Consider the following 20302-nt stretch of genomic DNA (forward strand, 5'->3'; position numbering starts at 1 on the left):
TGCGTATACGGAACCTAGCCGTTAGACGTCAACGTAGGGCGCCATTCCTCAGAAGCTGCCTTTTAGATAGTCTGTCACTGGGGCTTGGGGCTTGCCAAATAGGTTAGGCTGCCTGGCCAGTGCAGTGTGCCTTAGGGGTCCTCCTACTTCTGTCTCCCCAGTGTTGGGCTGGCTGATATGTGCCAGCATGCTCGTCTGGCATTTATTTTCCCTTACCAACTCGCAAGGAAAAGGAGACACTATTAAAAAGCAAATTGATAGTACAGTACAGACAAGTACAGCCACAGACATTCCCTGTCAGGGTGACAGCGGGCCACGTGAGGGAGTCTTACTGGACTTAAAGGAGTAATAGGCTGTACTTAGGTGTGTAATACGGGCAGTTCTCTATTTCTTTTGATGGACAGATTTTAGTTATATAACCTCTACTGTATATGTCCCTTCCCATAATGCACTGGATTTTAATCATGCATGCCCAATTCTATATAGGCAGGCAGGAGCGTCCTGAATTACCAAGAGGTTGGTTGCTAGGTGCGTTGTAAGGAGAGGGTTTATGTGTGGCTACGTCCAAGTGAGACCCCAGTACCAAGTGCATTAGTAGAATTGGGTTTGGTCTACACACCCTCTCCTAACACACCCAGGTTTTTTTTTTTTTTTTAAGATTTATTTATGTGAGTACACTGTCGCTGTCTTTAGACACACCAGAAGGAGGGCATCAGATCCCATTCCAGATGGTTGTGAGCCACCATATGGTTGCTGGGAATTCAACTCAGGACCTCTAGAAGAACAGTCAGTGCACTTAACCTCTGAGCCATCTCTTCAGCCCACACCCAGATTGGTTCTGAGGCTTGAACCTATGTCTGTGAGCTTGCATACCAATGACCTTATAGACTCAGCTATTTCACTAGCTCGTGAGTTCTTTGCTGCTGTACACTGGTAGAGGCACTCAGACTGTCTTGACAACTTACCTTACCAGGTCGCATGGTGAAAGAACTGGAAAACAAGACTCAGTCTTGGAATGATTCACTTTATTTGCTTACTTGTGTATTTATTTATATGTGGTTGCAGTTACATGTAGATGTTGGTTCTCACATGGTAGATAGGCCCTTAGACATACACCCACTGGAAACGCAATGCTGTGTCCGCAGAGAAGATGTCCTGAATAAAGCCAGGTGTAATGCACACCTCTAAACTCAACTGTGGAAGGCTTAGATAGGAAAATTAAGTTTGAGGCCAGCCTGGGCTATTAGAGAGTTCAGGGGCAGCCTGATATATATGGTGAGAACCATATAAACTGGGAAAAGTGAAGACAGACGTGACTGTGGGGTAACTGGTGGAGTGAGAGCCCTCATGTGGGGTAGCCAGCCCCTTCTAGGTCTTCCTCACTCTGGCTGCCGCCCAAGATCTGAATGCCGAGCTGATTGACAGGTGTGTTTTGAAGTGAATCACTAGCTTCTAGCTGTGATGTGCATACTAACCCCTCGCCTGTGATTTCCCCCACACCAGAAGACCAGAGCTGGGGTCTGAATTCCACACAACCTTTCCTGCCAGCAATCCCTTTTAGAAGCAAGGCTCTGGACTGTCAAGGGACTGCTGTTTTTGTTAAAATTTAATGTTTTCAGAAATCTGGAGTCGGGGGCCCGGCCCCCGCGCAGCTGTTTTTCCTGGTTAACTAGGTACTGACCATAAAAATCTGATTGTTTAAGAATAACCTATACCCACACTGTTGAGAACCAGGAAACCACAAATATTTGGAAAGTGGCAAAATGAGCTTTGAGAGATGAAATTAACCCCAGAAGTCACCAGCTGGCCTTAACAATGGAGGATTGTTTCCGTGAGCTAGCACCAGCAACTTAGGAAAGTTATTCATGGGAAGGTGGAGAGGAAAAGGAGGCAAGACGTTTGTGTATTTGTTTTGAGGACCAATAGTAAAGAACGGACAGCAAACTTTGGAGTCTTTCCAGGCTGTCCTACGAGGCTTCATTAGGAGCAAGGTTAGATTTGGTGCAGCTTGAGTCCGTAGTGTTCACAGCAGCCAGCTCAGCTCCGAGGTCGCTATCAGCTCTGTGCCCTGTGTGTCATGGCACTCTACTTTATTCATTCCATAGATGAGGATACGTCTCCCACAGGTGCTGTCCTCTGCGAGACACAGAAGGAGCTAAAGAGAGAGAAAGGCGAGGCTTTCATCAGACAGAAGTAGCATGCAGGAGGCCCTCCATAGCTGTGGTTTCCACATCTGCAGATTCAATGAAATTTTTCAGGAAAGCTCGTGTGTGTCCTGAATGCACAGATACAGGCTTGTCCCTGGGTATTGCTGACACAGCGTGGGACAGCAGGGAGTATGACTGGTAAACTAGCTATGGCAGTGTATGGGAGAGAAAGCCTGGGTCATACACAAATGTGAGGAGCTGCAGAAGCTGCATGGGTAGTATTTGAGGTAATATTTGAACAGCATTTTGTTCCTTCTTTGCTACTCGCACTCCTCAGTCAGGATTTTTATTGTTGCAATAGTACACCATGACCAAAAAGCAAATTGGGGAGGAAAGGGTTTATTTGGCTTATACTTCCAGATCATAGTCCATCACTGGGAAGTCAAGACAAGAACTCACACAGGGCAGGAACCTGGAGCCAGGAGCTGATGCAGAGGCCACGGAGGGGTGCTGATTCCAAGCTTGCTCGGCCTGCCTTTTTATAGAACTTATAACCACCAGCCAAGGGATGGAACCGACCATCATGGCTGGTCCCTGCCCCATTGGTCAGTAATTGAGAAAGTGCCTTACAGCTGCATTTCCTCAATGGAGGCTCCTACCTCTGTGATAACTCCAGCTTGTGTCAGCTTGACACACAAAACCAGTCAGTGCACACAAGAATAGAGGAAAACAAAATTGACGTCCTTACTTTGTTTGCTTCAGTGACCCATGCAGGGACAACCACTGACCTGTTCAATGACCAAGTGCACTTTTGCTGAAGCAAGTCACTGGTGTCATTTCTTGTAAATATGTTAGCACGCTCGTAGGGACTCTGGGGAACATAATGCATTCACATCGTGTTGAGAGCATCACCTCCAACATGGTAGACTCCTGCCACCGTCCACGTTTCCCACAGTTGCCTCGTCTGTGCAGCAGACACTGGTCTGTTGGTTTTTCTTGCTTATGTAGATTCTCTCTTTTAATCAGAATCCAGTAAGGTCTGTGTCCAACCTTTTGACACTGCAGCACAGCACTGTCAGTGAGGTGTGCACTGAGGAGCTGCACTATAAGAGAAAAGGAAACCCAAACAAAAAACCAAACCAAACAGAACCGCACACTCTCTAACAAAAAACCAAACCAAACAGAACCGCACACTCTCTTCAGTACAGCTGGACCACATCCCCAGCCATCCTGGACAGTATGGGGCCCTGCCCATAGGTTGGTTTGTCTGGTTGACTTAAGGTCACATGTCTTCTGGCTTATAGATTCCCATCACCTCTGTCCCGTCTTTCAGGTGCATGTTTCAAAGACTCTCTCACTCAGGACCCGGTCTCCAGGCTTCACTATCACACGCCGTTGCTTAGCTGAACTGAGCCCATTCCTCCCAGTGTCTCAGTGAATTAGCCCTTGTTCTGCAAGAGTGATCAAATGAAGCCCTTTTCTCCCTAACAGTGTTTCATAATTGATGGTTTCTACTTGAGTGTTTGGTTGTTAAGTAAATACATGAATTCATTAGGGGGTTACAAGAATTTTGCTACAGTCACTGCCATAGCTAGTTTACAAACAATGCAGGGTATTGTTTCCAGTGTGTCTTCTTTCCCTCATCCCCACCCCTATCCAGGAGTGGCCAGATCTGTATGTAGATACCTAGGCTCTATGTAAAATGGCATGGTGTTTGTATTTAACCTATTTCTTCCCCTATATTAATTACCTGTAGATTCCTCATGATAACTAGTACAGTGTGAATGTCATAGATATTTATATTAAGAGGATTTTGATGAAACTTACATGTGTTCAGGTCAGGAGTAATTCTTTCTTCTGAGTTCTTTGAGTCTGATGTTGTTCAACTCTCCTATTGCTTAAAGTGTTCCTATAAAGAAAACATTTCCTAACGTTTCCTTGCTAATGGTTCCCCGAGGTGCCCTGCACAGTATAGTCAAGCTGAATGCTTGCCGTTCCTTTTGTCCTCCGGTTTCCAGGAAATCGGTGGTTCCTTTGCATCATCGAGCACTGACCGCTTCATTGTTTTTCTTTTTCCAAGGATCTTTGTGCACATTTGGGCTCAACAGGGTTAGTGGGTTCCAGTCACTGCAGCCCTGCTGGGTTCCCACAGTAGCCCCATCTGGACCAGCAGACTTGGACACGCTCCGTAATCCTTGATCTCTTTCCTGTACTTCCAGCCATCTCTGAGAACTTGCTTTCTAACGTGACAGGGTGCCCTCTGCTCTCTGTAGATTGAGGTTCTCTCAACACAAGACCCTGGCTTTATTATTTCATAGTCAGCATTTGGGGAAGTCCTGAACTGAAGCCTATCCACCCTCTTCACTTCAGAGGAGCTTATTACGCTCCCGTGTGCCCTGCCTGTGTTTCTGAGCATTTCTGGGATCTTGAGGTGCAGCACTATGAGGCTGGTCATAGATTCTTAAGCCTCATTTACATGGAAAGTCTGCGTTCTCAAGAGGGAAAGAGCCAGTATTCTTGGGGAATTGTTCCTCTGCCTTCGCAGATCTGTGCTGGTTGGGTTTTAGCAACTTAACACAAGCCAGGGTCATTTGAGAAGAAACTTCAAATGAGACAATGCCTTGACTAGCCTGGCCAGCAGGCCACTCCATGTGGGGACATTTTCTTGGTTTATGACTGATCTAAGAGAGGCTACACCACTGTGAGGAGGGCTAGGCAGGTGGTCCTGGGTGACGTAAAAAAGCAGGCTGATCACACCATGTTGAGAAAGCCAGTAACTACCATTCCTCCATAGCCTCTGCTCCAGTTCCTGCCCTGGCTTCTCCCAGTAGTGGACTGCCATCAGGATGTAACAAATAACCCTTTCCTCCCTGGGTTGCTTTTGGTCATGGTGTTTATCCCATCAATAGAGAGCAGACAAGGATAGCATCCATCATGAGATCCACTGGGTCACCCTCCCCTATCCAGAGGAGGGATCACAGGCCACTCCTTTTCCCTCCCCAGGTTTTATTATTGGTGTGTATGTGCACCATGTGTGTGAATGTGTGTGCCATGGTGCATGTGTGGACATCAGAGAACATCTATGGAGTCGGTTCTCTCTGTTCACCTTCGCCCTCAGAGCCGTCTTTCTGTCCCCTGATCTTACAGAATTTTTAAGTTATGATCCATCTGTGTTTAGGTTGTTCCTTTAAAACTTTGATTTTTGTTTGCGTGTGTTTGTGTTGGAAGAGCTTGGACACATGGATGTATGTGGGTACCCACAAAGGCCAGAAGAGAGTCTCAGGTCTCCCTGAAGCTAGGCTTACAGGCCTCTGTGAGCTACCTGACACGGTGCTAGCAATCTAAGTCTGCTCCTGGGAGAGCAGCAAGAGCTCTTAACTGCCTGCTGAGCCATGCCTCTGGCCCAAAATACATTTAGTTTTGCTTCAGCGCGTCCAGCAATATGGTCACACCATACTTACTGTTTCTAGCCTGTTAGAATTTCAGTTGTGTTAATATAAAAGAAATGTTTTTGCTCTGAATAAATTCACTGCTTCTGATATCAGAGCAAATGGGCAGAGCCTTGAGATTGCTCTAACAGCAAGTGCATTGCCAACTCTGGTCTGATCCTGATATCTTCGTGTGTTTTACCCTAATTCAGTTAACCTGATTCAATAAAATAATTCAGAAGGTGATGTAGCTCAGTGGTAGAGTACTTGTCCAGCATGCACTGGGCCTGGATTCAGTCCCAGCATTGTAGAAAGGAGGTGGGGGGGAAGTGTGGGGTGGGTATGGAGAAATGAAAGGAAAAGAAAAGCAATTTTCAGCCCCAAGTGCTTTAGTCTGTTCACAATTGCGTAGCATCATGGCTAATCCCTTCTTCAGAGTCCTTCCTGTAAATACCTCCTTGGATTTTTACATCCAGCATAGGAGCTAGGGAGTGGTGTTCAGCTGCTGAAACAAACTAGGGAAGGAGCTCACCCCTAACCAGGCTGCCTCCTGGGTTTCCTCCTATTGTGCAGCAGGCAGAAGGCAGAGGAAGGTTTTTCAGGGCTTTGAGCAGTGTCAGACATTGAGTGTCCACTGTGCTAAGAGGTCCCTGGCAGAGAGTCATCAGGGAAACACCCTGTCACACACACTGTCACACACACACACACACACACACCATCCATCCATCCCTAACCCCACTGCAGAGGCACTATTGGGAGCACAGGGGAGTCTGGCGCCCCCTGGAGGTCTCTAAAGGCTGACGACAATGCGTGTTATTCCTCTTCAGTTACGTGTGGTCAAAAAACACCCATTAGAAAAATTAGTAAACGGAGGGAGAAAAATAGAGAACGGTTACCTACCTCTGTTTGGGGCATTACGATTATTCTGTTCTGTTCTTGATCACCCTTGCTGCGTCTGATGTGCAAAGTAAGCTTTACAGTTCAGATGCTTGTACGGGTTGTATGCCCCAATCTGAAAAATCCAATCTAGAACTCTCCAGACTTTGAATGCTGCTAGGATGCCTCAAGTGGAAAATTCCGCTCCAACCTCACGTGACCGGTTACAGTCCAAATCCAGGCACTCGGAAATCAGTGTATAAAACTGTGTTCAGGGATAGCCCCATAGTGTACCTTGTGCTTCACCTAAAACAAATGCCTTCCGGCTATGTATATATGAACAGTGAATGCATCCCATGTTTCGGCTTGAGTCCTGTTCTGAGCCAGGGACACTACGCTGTATGGGAAATCCCATAGTGTATGTGGTGCAACATTCACTACTGTCTCCAGTCTCGGGTACCTCCTAGGAATCTGAGAAGAAATCTCTCATAACTTGGGGCTGTGGGGGGAGAGAGAGTCTTTCATAACTTGGGGTGGAGGGGGCCGTGGTATAGAATTTCTAAAGGAATGCTTCCCACTTGGTCAGGTAAGGTTACCTTTCTCAGCTCTCCCGAAGAGTTCTCAATTCTTGATTTCCGCTCTGCTTCTGTGTCTTGACTTCCGCCCTGCCTTTGTGTCTTGCAGGGAGATCATAGACAACACAAGCAAAGAGAACGGGATTGACATCATTATGGCCGACAGGACTTTCCATCTCATTGCGGAATCTCCCGAAGATGCCAGGTGAGATGTCTGGGGACGGGTTCCCTCCTTACCACATCGAGTTCAGGCATGAGCCCCACACAGACACTGATGATTCTGTTGCTTTTGACGGGGTTTTAGGTTTTCAGTTGGGTTTTCTATCAGGCCGGCTAAAGAGGGATAGGAGATGTATGCCGTGTCCCTTAGGGACTCTCGCCCTGGCAGATGTGTTCAAACACGGCAATGTTACAGCCTCAAATACCACCGGGTAAGGCCAACTCCAGCTTCTAACATTGCCACTAACATCTGGTACAAACAGCACTGAGAACCCTGCCTGTGGATGTTTCTGAGCTATAGAAATAAAGAATTTGTACAGAGACATAAGGAACGGTCCATTGCCTTAGCCGGCCTCTGCTTAGTGAATAATAGTCCGGTGGCATGCAGAGGATCTGAAGGTCTCTACCTTGGAGGATTCAGTGGACAAGCTGTTAACTAACAGTAGCCAAACTGCAGGTAGAATTAACTCATTTGGTTCCCAGTCAGTCCTGTGGGGGTAGGTGTCATTATTTACACTGTGTAGACCGAGTGACAGAGAAAGGCACACACAGGAATAGTATACAGACTCGTTTCTGTTGAGCGGACACACACTCCTGCGTTTCTTTCCGAAGGGACTCAGGTCTCTGGCTGAGGCGAGGTGAGTGCTGGCTGGTGCAGCCCTCTTCTCTCTGGACCTTGAGCTTACATTGGAACATTGAGCATAGGGAGGAGACAAAGCCAGGAGAAAATGACATTTGCTCTTCAGTGACACACATCACAGGGCCATGTAGAGCGGAGGACACAGTGGAGTGTCTTGTCCATTCTTGGCCCGTGGTGGGACTCCAGGGCTCTGCTGGGGGCAGTTGTTACCTGCCCTGCGCAGTACTAGGTGGTAATCTAAGAGGGTGACAGCAAGCGGCTTCTGCTCTTCAGTGTCCTGCCCAGAAGTCATCAGAGATTTCTGTTGATTCCTCAGACTCATGGCTTACTCCTTTCTGCCTGCCATTCCAGTGTTGTTAAGTTGATAGAACACCACAGCAGGAACAGGAGAGATAAAAACACCAGAAAGTAATTCTTCCCGTGGGACCAGACTGAAGCTTGGGCCGGACTCATAAATTACAGCACAAACTGGGAAAACAAGCAGACCTGAAATTACAGCCCCAGCATTCTGTCTGGGACTCCTAGAGACCACATGTGGCTTTCTGTGTCCCAGAGACCGCCCTCAAATTCTCAGCTGAATTACAGGCCAGGCATCTGGCACTTGCTCTGTCTGTTCTGTGCCATAATGATCTGGCTAAATTTAACATTTGGAAGGTTTTTAGCCAAAACCAGTTTCCCCTGACCAGTGGAACACATTTTAAAAAAAAAAAAGACTCCCTTTATAGATTTAAAATTATACAGGATCTACAGGATTCATAAGAAATGTGCAAGTCGTAAGAATATCAATAGAAATGAAATCCTGGGCAGTTTTATTCTTTGTGTATGTGTGCATATGTATGTATGTGATTCATACGACATATGTCTTGAATTGGGTTATGTTGCAGTGTTTGGTTTAGGGGACATTTTTCTTTTTGATGTTACAGGGTTATGACTGCAAGGTGCCTTCTGGTTGACCAAGAAGGGTGACCAAAGGCAGATGAGGGTCTCTCTTGTTTGTTTTCTCCAAGAGTCCACAGTATTGAGTATTTTGAAGCATTTATTCCACCAGGAATCATAGAAAGGAGGTTTAGTTCTTGCTGCAAGCAATTTATGCAACTAGCTTTGTGTGTGGATGTCAGCTTTTCACTTAATTATCCCACTGCCTAGCGAGTTTTTACTTGTTGTAAGAATTTGCTTATTAAGACATAAGAAAAAGCCGGGCAGTGGTGGAGCACGCCTTTAGTCCCAGCACTTGGGAGGCAGAGGCAGGCGGATTTCTGAGTTCAAGACCTGCCTGGTCTACAGAGTGAATTCCAGGACAGCCAGGGCTATACAGAGAAACCCTGTCTCGAAAAAAAAAAAAGACATAAGAAAAGCCCAGACAGGAAAAGGCTACCTTGGCTTCTCTGGTCCCTGGTGTGTTTTCGTAATCAGCACTGTATGCATGTATGTATGTATGTATGTATGTATGTATGTATGTATGTATGTTAATATGTATGTTCCAGGTTCTTTTCTTTCTGTTCATCTGTGGTTCCTGCTTCTTGTGGGACTTCAGTTCTTCTTTGCTTTTCTCCATCTTTCTGATTAGGATGCTTTGGAAGTGAGAAAACCCAGTTGAAATGAAAATGGAAGAATTTTGATCACAATAATTTTCTGCTTTTGATTTAGACCCCTGTTTTGATTTCCACCCCCCCTTGTGGTTTTATTCCCTTGTGTGGGGATCCTAGCCACGGAAACTCCAGTGTGGCCCGAGCGGAAAGACGGACATCAAGCACTGGGTCTGAGGGGTTACTCACTCCTCCAGTGTTGACTTCCCTTGCATGGTCGTCTTCTCAGCAGTACTCAGTGATGTCTGAGAACCCGCTGGCGTGGGTACTTAATATGACAGTACATCCTGCTAAAGGTAGAGGGGCTGTGGTTTTGTTTTTTTAACATTGTTTATGATAGTGTGTGCCCCAGCTTGCCTGTGTGAAACAGGCACATTGGAAGCAAAGCAGCTCAGAGGCAGTATCATGTGGGCAGGAAACGTGGGGAGCATTGTTCTGCCACTCCGAACTCTGCCTCCTGTGACTGTTGCCCTCTCTCTCCACAGTCAGTGGTTCAGCGTGCTAAGTCAAGTCCACTCCTCCACAGACCAGGAGATCAGAGAGATGCATGATGAGCAGGCAAACCCCCAGAATGCTGTGGTAAGTGAGGGGCAGGTGGAGACCCGATGTCCAAAATCTTAAGTTCTGCTTATAATCTTGTATAGAAAAATCAAATGAGTTCTGCTGCATTTCACATCTTCTACCTAAAACCTTTAAAAAAAGATAATCACAATTTTTATGATTGTACCTGAAAACTTAAATTTTGAAGAATCACGTGAATTGTGAATAATGTTTTGTGTGTGTGTGTGTGTATTCTATTCTGAACACACAGGAAGTTATGCACCCCCTTTTTGTTTTAAATAAAGTTTTTTTTCCTTGTTAGGAGACATTGTGTTTTTGTTGTTGTTGTTTGTTTTTTTGTTTGTTTTTTTGTTTGGTTTTTTTTTTTTGAGACATGGTTTCTCTGTGTAGCTCTGGCTGTCCTGGAACTCACTTTGTAGACCAGGCTGGCCTGGAACTCAGAAATCCGCCTGCCTCTGCCTCCCAAGTGCTGGGATTAGAGGTGTGCGCCACTACTGCCTGGCTGTGTTTTTTGTTTTTTAAGAAATTTTTTTAAAACACTGTATGTGAATTTTTAAAAATATTTAAAATGTGTTTCTTTAACTATACAATATATATATACACACACATATATACAATTTATTTTATTCTCATTTACTTATTTTATATGAGTACACTATAGCTGTCTTCAGACACACCAGAAGAGGGCATTGGATCCCATTACAGATGGTTGTGAGCCACCACCTGGTTGCTGGGAATTAAACTCAGGTTCTCTAGAAGAACATCCAGTGCTCTGAACCTCTGAGCCATCTCTCCAGCCCACAGTTTATTTTTTTTTTAAAGCTTTGTTTTTATTTGTAATTGCGGTTAGGTTTGGTATGTGTGTGTGTTGCAGTTACCCTCAGAGAACACAAGAGGGCATCAGATCCTCCTGGAGCTGGGGGTTTCAGGAGATTGTCTGCCACCTAGTGTGCGTGCTGGGAACGAAATTCAAGTCCTCTACAAGAGTAGTGTACTCTTGTAACTACTGAGCTACTAACCTCCCCAGCCCTCAGAAAACTTTAAATCAAATGTCTGTTTATAGATAATTGTTAAATTAATAAAGGATTATCAAATAAATCAGCAAATTTACACTACTGAAAAGTTGATGACTAGTCATCAGTAAAAATGTTTTAAGAGCAAGACGGACTACCTGATGGATTTATGGGGTCGTTGTCGTTGTTTTGTTTGTTGTTGTTTTAGGATTTATTTATTTTATGTGTGTGCATACACTGTAGCTGACCAGAAGAGAACATCAGATCTCATTACAGATGATTGCTGGGAATTGAATTCTGGAAGTACTCTCAACTGCTGAGCCATCTCTCCAGACCCAGAATTCATTGTGTTTTAAGGAGTTCACTAGAGACTATCAGAACTCTATTAAAGGGAGGGAAGTTCTCTTAAACAACTGTTATTTTGAAGCTCACCAAAAAAAAAGAAAGAAAAAGAAAAAGAAAGAAAAGAAGGCATTTCCTTGGTTTGTTGACTCAGTTATAGTCTAGAGACGCCATGTGAGGTCATCCATGTAAGGTCATGCTGTTCTGGTTCCTTCGTCACCATCTCCTTTCTGTCCCTTTGCAGGGCACACTGGATGTAGGGCTGATTGATTCTGTATGTGCCTCTGACAGCCCTGATAGGTAAGTTCCAATATGGCTCTTCAAAGAGAGACCATCCTCAAGTCCCCACGGGTGGCCTCTGGCCTTGCCACTGCCCCCTTTCCAGGCTGTGTATGAAACCTTGGCAGCCACCTCATCTCGTGTCTTGTAGAAGGCTTCCTTTGGGTTGCTAAGGTAACTGAGAAGCCAGACCTTAACAGTCCATGTTCAAATACTGAAAAGCAAGAAGGGGATTGTGTTTGTGTGCAGAATCTGCTTGGGATAGCTTTTCTTCTCATGTATTTATTTTCTGAGACAAGGGCTGACTATGTTAGCCCAGACTGGTGGTCAAAGTTAGGGCAGTCCTCCTGTCTCAGCCTCTCAAGTTCTAGGGCCCAGTGTGTGAACTACCACATCTGACTGTCTTGGAATTCTTTTAGCAAGAAAATGCTGTTTTAGAAAATGGTATTCCTGCATAGGGAGCCTATAGCATTCCTTTCCCTAAAAATTAATAATGACGTGATGATAAAATGCATGGGAAATAGATATAATAATTACAACCGTGAGCCCTGGGCTTGACAGTTCTACTTTAACCTTAATCTGAAGATGTTAACTGGTTTTTTGCTGCTTATAATTCTATTTGGTTGTTGTTGGGTTTGGGTTTTTTTTTTTTTTTTTTTGTTTGTTTGTTTGTTTGTTTTGTTTGGCTGACTTAGTTGTCCTAGGGACAGAGTCAGAATCAAAACTGACTTTTGCCATTGTTAAGACAGCCAGAAGGCAATCTGAGTGTGGTTATCCTTATATAAATAATAGTAATATTTTTTAAAAGTCTGCTAAGGCAAAGTAGGAACTCCAGGGTCCCCGTTATGTACTCTGGGGTTGCTGGGAGACGAGAATCTGTTGTCTCCAGAAGTCAGCCAGTCAGCCAACACCACTGAACACCTGTGCTGTCAATCACCAAGGTCCAGACCCCGTGTGTTTACTTAAGTTCTGCCTTACTACGCCTGCTGCTTTTCACTCTCCACCCTGGCAAGCCTGGCCATACCAAAAATTTTGCATTCTACTGTTTGTTTTTTCTCACCTTTCTTCCTTCCCAGCTACAATTTTTTGTTTGTTGGTTTGGTTTTCTTTTTTTTTTTTTTTTTTTGTGATTTGGTTTGGTTAGGTTTTTTTCAAGACAAGGTTTCTCTGTGTACTCCTGCCTGTCCTAGAACTGGTTTTGTAGACCAGCCTGTCCTCAGATACACAGGAATATGACTCTCTCTGTCTCCTGAGTGCTGGGATTAAAAGCATAGGCCACCATCGCCTGGCTCAGCCACAGTTGTTAAGGGACCTCTGGCTCCAGACGGGCAGCCCACTTAACCTTTCCTTTCTTGAACTCTGGTAATGGTTTGCTACAGGGAACATTTGAAAGCTCACAAGAGAGAGTTCTCAGACTCAGTATAAGCAAGTAGATAAGGAACTAGTGTGGGCACAGTCCCGTGAAGGGTTCTGAACGTTGACAGACAGGAGCTACATACAGGACAAAGTAAGTTTCCATTATCACTTTCTCCCCATCTGGGAAATGAGCCCTTGCTGAGTGGCTCTGAAAACATGGGCACAGCCAGCTTTTTGTACCAGGCACAATCAAGGTCATAGCATGTCCCACTGACAGCTACTTGCTAAACCTCCTCTGTTACCACTGTCTGGTATTTCATTCACAACTCACAGTAGTATTAGCTAAAGCTATATCCAGAGTCAGGAAGAGATAGGTTTGGAGGTGCATTTAAAAAAAAAAAAAAAAGAAAGAAAATCCCGTGGTTACCTCATTTTGCCTTCCTGGGACGAGTTTCTTCTGGAAAGTCTTGTGGAAGGAATGGTTTCCCTCTCAGGCGTTTTCTGGATGAATGTGTTGCTCCAAGTGTAAAGGTTAATGATGCTTAAAATTATTACCACGGAAATATGAGCAAGGTTTGCCGTAACGTGAAGTATAAATAGCATTCCAGTGTCTCCCGGGTCGCCCCACGCTGCCAGTGACAGGGCCGTGAAGCCTTGCTGCAGACAGGAGATGCCCACACTGGGTCTAAGAGCTGTTCCTCTCTCACCCCACCTCCTTTCTCAGACCCAACTCATTTGTGATCATCACGGCCAACCGGGTGCTGCACTGTAACGCGGACACGCCCGAGGAGATGCACCACTGGATAACACTGCTGCAGAGATCCAAGGGGGACACCAGGGTGGAGGGCCAGGAGTTCATCGTCAGAGGTGACTGCCAGCCACATGTCATTGCCTTCTTACGTCAGGGGCTCTAAACCTGGGGCTCATCCATGCATCTAGACTAGATGGCCGCTGAGGTCCACGGAGTTTTCCTGCTTAGGACAGCAGGTGCAGACCACTGTGCCAGGTTCCTTACAGGGTTGCTGGGACTCAAAGCTCAGACTCCCACACTTAGGCAGCAAGCAGTATGTGAGAGCCATACCCTCAGACTTAAACAGAAGCTCTCCAAGTTATGTGGGCGGCAGAGGAGTTTGAAAATAAATAAATAAGCAGTGATCACGCCCATTATCTAGCCCGCAGGCACATGTGCAGTCTGTTTTTAATGTTCTACAGATGTAAACGATGCCATGACACTTTGGGTTTTGGCTTATGTTTGTTTTTCTGTGCTAGGCTTGAGTCCCGTGGTCTTAGGTTTGCCCCGAAAGCACTCTTCCACTGACCTGTACTTCCAGCTCATCTTCACAGTCTGCCAGCTGACGCTTGACCCTTCCTTTCCAGGGTGGTTGCATAAGGAAGTGAAGAACAGTCCGAAGATGTCGTCGCTGAAGCTGAAGAAGCGGTGGTTCGTGCTAACGCACAATTCCCTGGATTACTACAAGAGCTCAGAGAAAAATGCTCTGAAACTGGGCACTCTGGTCCTCAACAGCCTGTGCTCTGTTGTGCCCCCAGATGAGAAGATATTCAAAGAGACAGGTACCAAGGGCCCTGGGCTGAAGCATTTTGAGGCTCAAAACGAAGGGTGACAAATCTCAGAGGCCGGGCTTGCTCCAGTGAGGGAATAAGATGCTATATTTTGGCTTTCTCCGCCCCAAAAGAAATTCTGTTTTTGATTTACCTCCTGAGGCTGGCAATGCTATAGTAAAGATTTGATTTCAGAGATGCAGAAAGAGCCTAATAAGAACAACAACAACAAAATAGACCTTTAGAGTCATTAGATTTTAGCCTAGTGCTTAAAAACTGCTGTGTAGGTAGGCTGGTTTGGTTTGGGGTCCCCTCCCCCCAATTGTGGCAGTATATGAGTTTCTAAAAGATCGCTTCTTTTGATTTCTGTCTCTAGTTGCGATATGGGACTTTTTAAAATGCAATCGCTCCGTTTGTGTCAGATGTGGGTGGTGGCGTGCATTATGTCTGAGCATGCAGATTCTTCAGCAGCGGTCTTTGCTGAGGGGTGGGGCCGAGGAAGGGAAGAGGAGAGGTGGGAGGAATTCTACAATGAGCTGCACATTTGCCTTCTTGTGCCTGTCCCTAGAACAGGGCGTTAGCCAGCTCCCGGGGTTCCTTTGAGAGAGATGGGCCTTCTCCTCTTGACCACAAACTCCACGGTGTTTTCTGCTAGTGCCCACCCAAGCATGAGTAAAATTCTAGTGTTTACTGACTTAAATCGCAAGCCGTGTGACTTAAGCCTTGGTCCCAGAGGGTGTGGTTGACAGAAGTGTGCTGCACTGCCTTGCAGGCTACTGGAATGTCACCGTGTACGGGCGCAAACACTGTTACCGACTCTACACGAAACTACTGAATGAGGCGACTAGGTGGTCCAGCGCCATTCAAAACGTGACTGACACCAAGGCCCCAATCGACACGCCCACCCAGCAGCTGATCCAAGATATTAAGGTGGGAAGAGAAGCCCAGGAACCCCTCACGGACTTTTCCCTTGCCAGAAAAGACCCCAGTGTTTTTCCAGCCCAGCTTCCGCTTGATTATTTTTCAGTTCAAAGTCTAAGTGAGGTTTTAAGTGAAATTTTGCATTACAGATGTTCCATCTCCATAGAGGTGTTAGGATTTGGCACACTATGCATAAATAGAAGTTTGTGTATGAACTGGGCAGGGACCACTCAAACCATCCCAGGGTCTCCTCTGCCCCAGTTGGAGACATCTCAGAAATCACAGTGATTGACTTCTCAGTATTCAGTTCTAAGGTCATAGAAGTAGATTTACAGAAAGCCCAGATTGGAGCACTGGGGCTCAGTGGTAGAGTGCTTACTGGTGTGTTCAAGGCCCTGGGTTCAGTTTCCACCACCTGAAAGAAAACAAAGAGGCCAGATTGTTCTAGAACACCTGGAATCCCTGTCAGCTACCTCCAAATAGCCGGAAACAACAAATCTCATTGATTTCACTTGAGTGCCGTTCCCTGCTTGTATGTATGTTCAGTGACTGTGTGTTGGTTGAACTGGCGATGATGGTTACCCGGCAGCTGCCACAAACCTCACTCTCGGACCTCGGCCCGGGTAGAGCTGGAGAGGGGCCGATACAGCCAAGGTTAGAATTTCCTACCCATCCCTAGTGGCTTCCTGATCCCGATGTGGACCCAGCTACAGCAAAGATCTCAATTTTAGCAATAAAACTATGTTTCGAAGCTTCCTTTTTAGAGAGGAGGCAGGTTGTTGTTGGTTTTTTTTTTTTTTTTTAACATGTCAAGCCACACTTTTTTTTTTAATCAAAGCCGTGTCATCTATTTTTATTCTCGAATTGCAAATTCAGACATTCAGAGGATAAATAGCATTTTCCAAATATGAAAGAACATGTCTTCAGAAATGAGACAGGTCACCCCAGTTAGCTAGAAGATTTATGTCATTGCTTTTCTTCCAGCCTCCAGTGAGTGTTGTTGGAAAAATTTCCTACTGGAAATGAAATTCCCGTGGAAGGATGATTCAGTGCCTGTCCCCAGCCCTGCTGTTTATTTAGCGACGTGGCTGCCTCTGCGTCCCAGTAGCTTGTGACCGCATCAACCCAGGATGGGATTCTGTCGAGGCAGAGCGGCCTAAGGGGGACGTCCCTCTGTGGGCGTCACATGTCATTTTCAAGTATAGAAGCACAGAAGAGCCAGCAAGGCAGAGTAGTTGAGAGCAGGGCTCGCCGCTGTTATAGAGTCCCAGTGTTCAGTTCCTAGACCCAAGTTGGAGAGTTCACGGCCACCTCTAGCTCTGGTTCCAAAGAATATGATGATACCCTCTCTTCCGGCCTCTGCAGGCACCAGACATATCTGACATATATATACACATAACTAAAAAGAAAATCTTTACAAGAAGTACCAAAAAATAATAATAATAATAATAATAATAATAATAATAATAATAATAATAGTACAAGCCAGCCTGTGGTGCTGCATGTTTATAATCCCAGTACTTGGCAGACTAAGCAGGATTGTCATGAGTTCCAAGGCTACCCCAGATCCTGTCCCAAGACTCAAAATAACCAAAATGTGTTTCAAAATGAATTATAGTTGGAGATCACATGATTGGTGGCAAATCACGAAGAAGATTAATTTTTTTGGGTAGACGTGTGAGTAACGACAGGGTCGTTAGGGATGGGGTCGGACATGGACTCCAGTTGCCGCAGGGAATTTAATAACGTGGGGAGAGGTGCGCTTGAAACAAGCTGAGCTGTGTCACGTGCTCCTGGTGTTTGTGCTCAAATCCAGGCTGGAAATGGTCAACAGTAGGTTTCCCGTAATTTCTGGACGATGTCCCCGTGTGTGGAAGCATGGTTGGATGCGCTGTCTAAGTGCGGGTGCTCCCACACTCGGCCTCCTTGCTCTCTTTAAATGACTGCCTTGCTCGCTCTGCAGGAGAACTGCCTGAACTCTGACGTGGTGGAACAGATTTACAAGCGGAATCCGATCCTTCGCTACACGCATCACCCGCTGCACTCCCCGCTCCTGCCTCTCCCCTACGGGGACATAAACCTCAACTGTAAGTTCAGAAAGCCGTCAGGATACTCGGATATCCTGGTAACTCTTCTCTAACAAGGAAGCGTTGCTAAGTCAGAGTCTAAGTCATTCCAGACAGGAAAGAGACAGGAAAATGTGCTCAGGTCAAAAGCAGTGGTTCTCGACCTGTGAGTCCCGACCCCTCTGGGGGGGCCGAGTATCAGGTACCATGCATATCAGATACATTACAGTTCATAACGGAAGCAAAGGGACAGTCATGAAGTAGCAACCAAGTAATTTTGGGGTCAGCACAGTGGGAGGAACTGTATCAAGCATTAGGAATGGGAAGGCTGAGAACCGCGGATTTAGAGGTTCGTCAGAGAATGCCAGCATTCTCCATGAACTCAGAGTAATCCTTAGAGTATACAGCGCCTGCTGGACAGTGGTGGGGAGGTACGCCTGTTCAGCCCTTCTGTCTTTAATTCTCCATTCAACAGCCAATGAATTGTCTGTGTGTTCATTCCTTCATCACGAACGCAGTGCTATCAGCGGCAGCTTGTGTGAGGCACGCAGCAAGCCCGAGACTCGTGAGGCAAGGCTGTGTATGGTGTATGGAGGACCAGTTGCAGTCTTGAGTGACAGTATTTTCAAGTTATAATGGATCACAGGATGTAACCCCATTGAAGTCAAGGCAGACAGGCCCCAGACAGTGTCACGTTCCAAATGAGGGAGCTCTGCAGCCGGAGTTCAGGTTTTAAAGGAGCAGGTTCCGTACTAAAGTTTCAGCTGTCTAATGGAGCAGTGCGGCTCACTCACCTCTGGGTGGACATCCCATTAGAAGTGGCTGCTTGTCCCCGCCCTCATTCCTCCCTCTCATCGTAACTTCTTCCAGCCCCTCCAGTGACTTCGACTGGCTTTCTTTTCCTAGTGCTTAAAGACAAAGGCTACACAACCCTTCAGGATGAAGCCATCAAGATATTCAATTCACTGCAGCAACTGGAGTCCATGTCCGACCCCATCCCTATCATCCAGGGCGTCCTGCAGACTGGGCACGACCTGCGGCCTCTGCGGGATGAGCTGTACTGTCAGCTCATCAAGCAGACCAATAAGGTGCCCCACCCTGGCAGTGTGGGCAACCTTTACAGCTGGCAGATCCTGACGTGCCTGAGCTGCACCTTCCTGCCGAGCCGAGGGATCCTCAAGTACCTCAAGTTCCACCTGAAAAGGTAAAGCACGAGGCCAGGGGGCGCCTTGGAAAGAGGCTGGGCAGAGCTCCGGACAGGCAAGCCCGTAGGTCCCCTTGAGCGGGCTCGTATAGCTTAGCTGTCTCTTGCCCTTTAAGCTGTATAAAGAACCAAGCCACTAGGGATATAGCATCCTAATGTATTCATGCTAGGTACATTTAATTACTCTCTCTTTAGAAAACTCCAGCTTGGAGTGTGTGTGTGTGTGTGTGTGTGTGTGTGTGTGTGGTTGTGTGTGTGTGTGTGTACACTGACTTAGTTCTTACTAGACTTTATTCTGAGGTTGACAGCATGAGGTTATGAAATACATTTAGGTAATAAAATGACTACTTTGGTGAATCTGAGTAGGCTCTCTGTCATCTTTTCTTTTGTGTGTGGCAAAAGCAGCTTAAAAATCTCATTTTGCTTAACTGTGGCAAACAGTATTTAAAGCCAGATGTGGTGTCTCATTCTGGTAATCTCAGCACTGAGGCAGAAGGAAAAAGAGTTCAAGGCCAGCCTGGAGTACAGAGTGAATTTGCTATATTAACAGCAAAAACACCAGGTCCAAGGATGGTATGCACACTTTTAATCCCAGCACTCTGGTAGGCAGAGGCGGGCAGATCTTTTTAAATTCAAGCCATGGCCCAAGGCCTCATCATTTGGGATGTTAGTGGTGCCGTGTTAAAAAAAAAAAAAAAAAAACCTGGCAGCAGAGTACCCCCCAATGTAGGGTCTTTACTTTTTCCATGTCTGAAGTAAAAAGCTGGACCTAGCCAGAAAGACACTGCCATTTGCTCCTGTCACCACCAGGGGGCAGCCTCCCAAACTCTGCTGCCAAACCCTCCCCACAACCTAGCTCCCCCTAGCCAGCCTGTGTCTATCTACAGTTCACAGTCACCTTTGTCTCCCAGGATACGGGAACAGTTCCCAGGAACGGAGATGGAGAAGTATGCCCTCTTTATCTACGAATCTCTTAAGAAAACCAAATGCAGAGAGTTTGTGCCTTCCCGAGATGAGATTGAAGCTCTGATCCACCGGCAGGAAATGACGTCCACGGTGTATTGCCATGGAGGAGGTTCCTGCAAGATCACCATCAACTCGCACACCACAGCTGGGGAGGTAAGGGACCCCAACAGTCGCCTCGTGTTCGATGCACACCGGCCCATACACCTATGGCACTGAGGTTGAGCGTACCCCCGAATGGGTGTTTATGCACGCTCAGCATATCCGCTCAACAAACAAGGAAGTCAGTACAGCAGCCAAGCACATGCACACGGCAGAGGTAAAAGTGCAGTAAATGCAAAGCTCAACTTAAGCCATCATCTCTCAGACGTGATCTCCCCCCATCTTGAACATGTCTAGATCTGCTACGGGAAACACTGTGAGGAGGGTGTGTCAGTCGCTTTGGCCAGCGGGTGTCTCTGTGCCACGTGAGTGTGGAGAATACCACATCAAAAGAACACATTTTCCCTTGTACTTTTTAGTCACGCCCAACAAAAGCTTGGGGTGATAGCGGCACTGCTAATAAA

General features: G+C 46.2%; 1 protein-coding gene across 1 annotated transcript in view; it reads left to right on the forward strand.

The window, feature by feature from the left end:
• Myo10 (myosin X) overlaps positions 1–20302 on the forward strand; it is a 199174-nt gene that overhangs the window by 170890 nt on the left and 7982 nt on the right. Inside the window, exons 28-36 of the mRNA XM_028767572.1 lie at positions 7136–7231; positions 9957–10050; positions 11632–11687; positions 13747–13889; positions 14400–14594; positions 15355–15512; positions 17467–17590; positions 18476–18773; positions 19685–19892. Coding sequence (XP_028623405.1) covers positions 7136–7231; positions 9957–10050; positions 11632–11687; positions 13747–13889; positions 14400–14594; positions 15355–15512; positions 17467–17590; positions 18476–18773; positions 19685–19892 — 1372 coding nt within the window. The remainder of the gene's footprint in view (positions 1–7135; positions 7232–9956; positions 10051–11631; positions 11688–13746; positions 13890–14399; positions 14595–15354; positions 15513–17466; positions 17591–18475; positions 18774–19684; positions 19893–20302) is intronic.

Source organism: Grammomys surdaster, unplaced genomic scaffold (assembly GCF_004785775.1).
Source record: "Grammomys surdaster isolate TR1022 unplaced genomic scaffold, NIH_TR_1.0 174, whole genome shotgun sequence".
Classification (NCBI taxonomy): Eukaryota; Metazoa; Chordata; class Mammalia; order Rodentia; family Muridae; genus Grammomys; species Grammomys surdaster.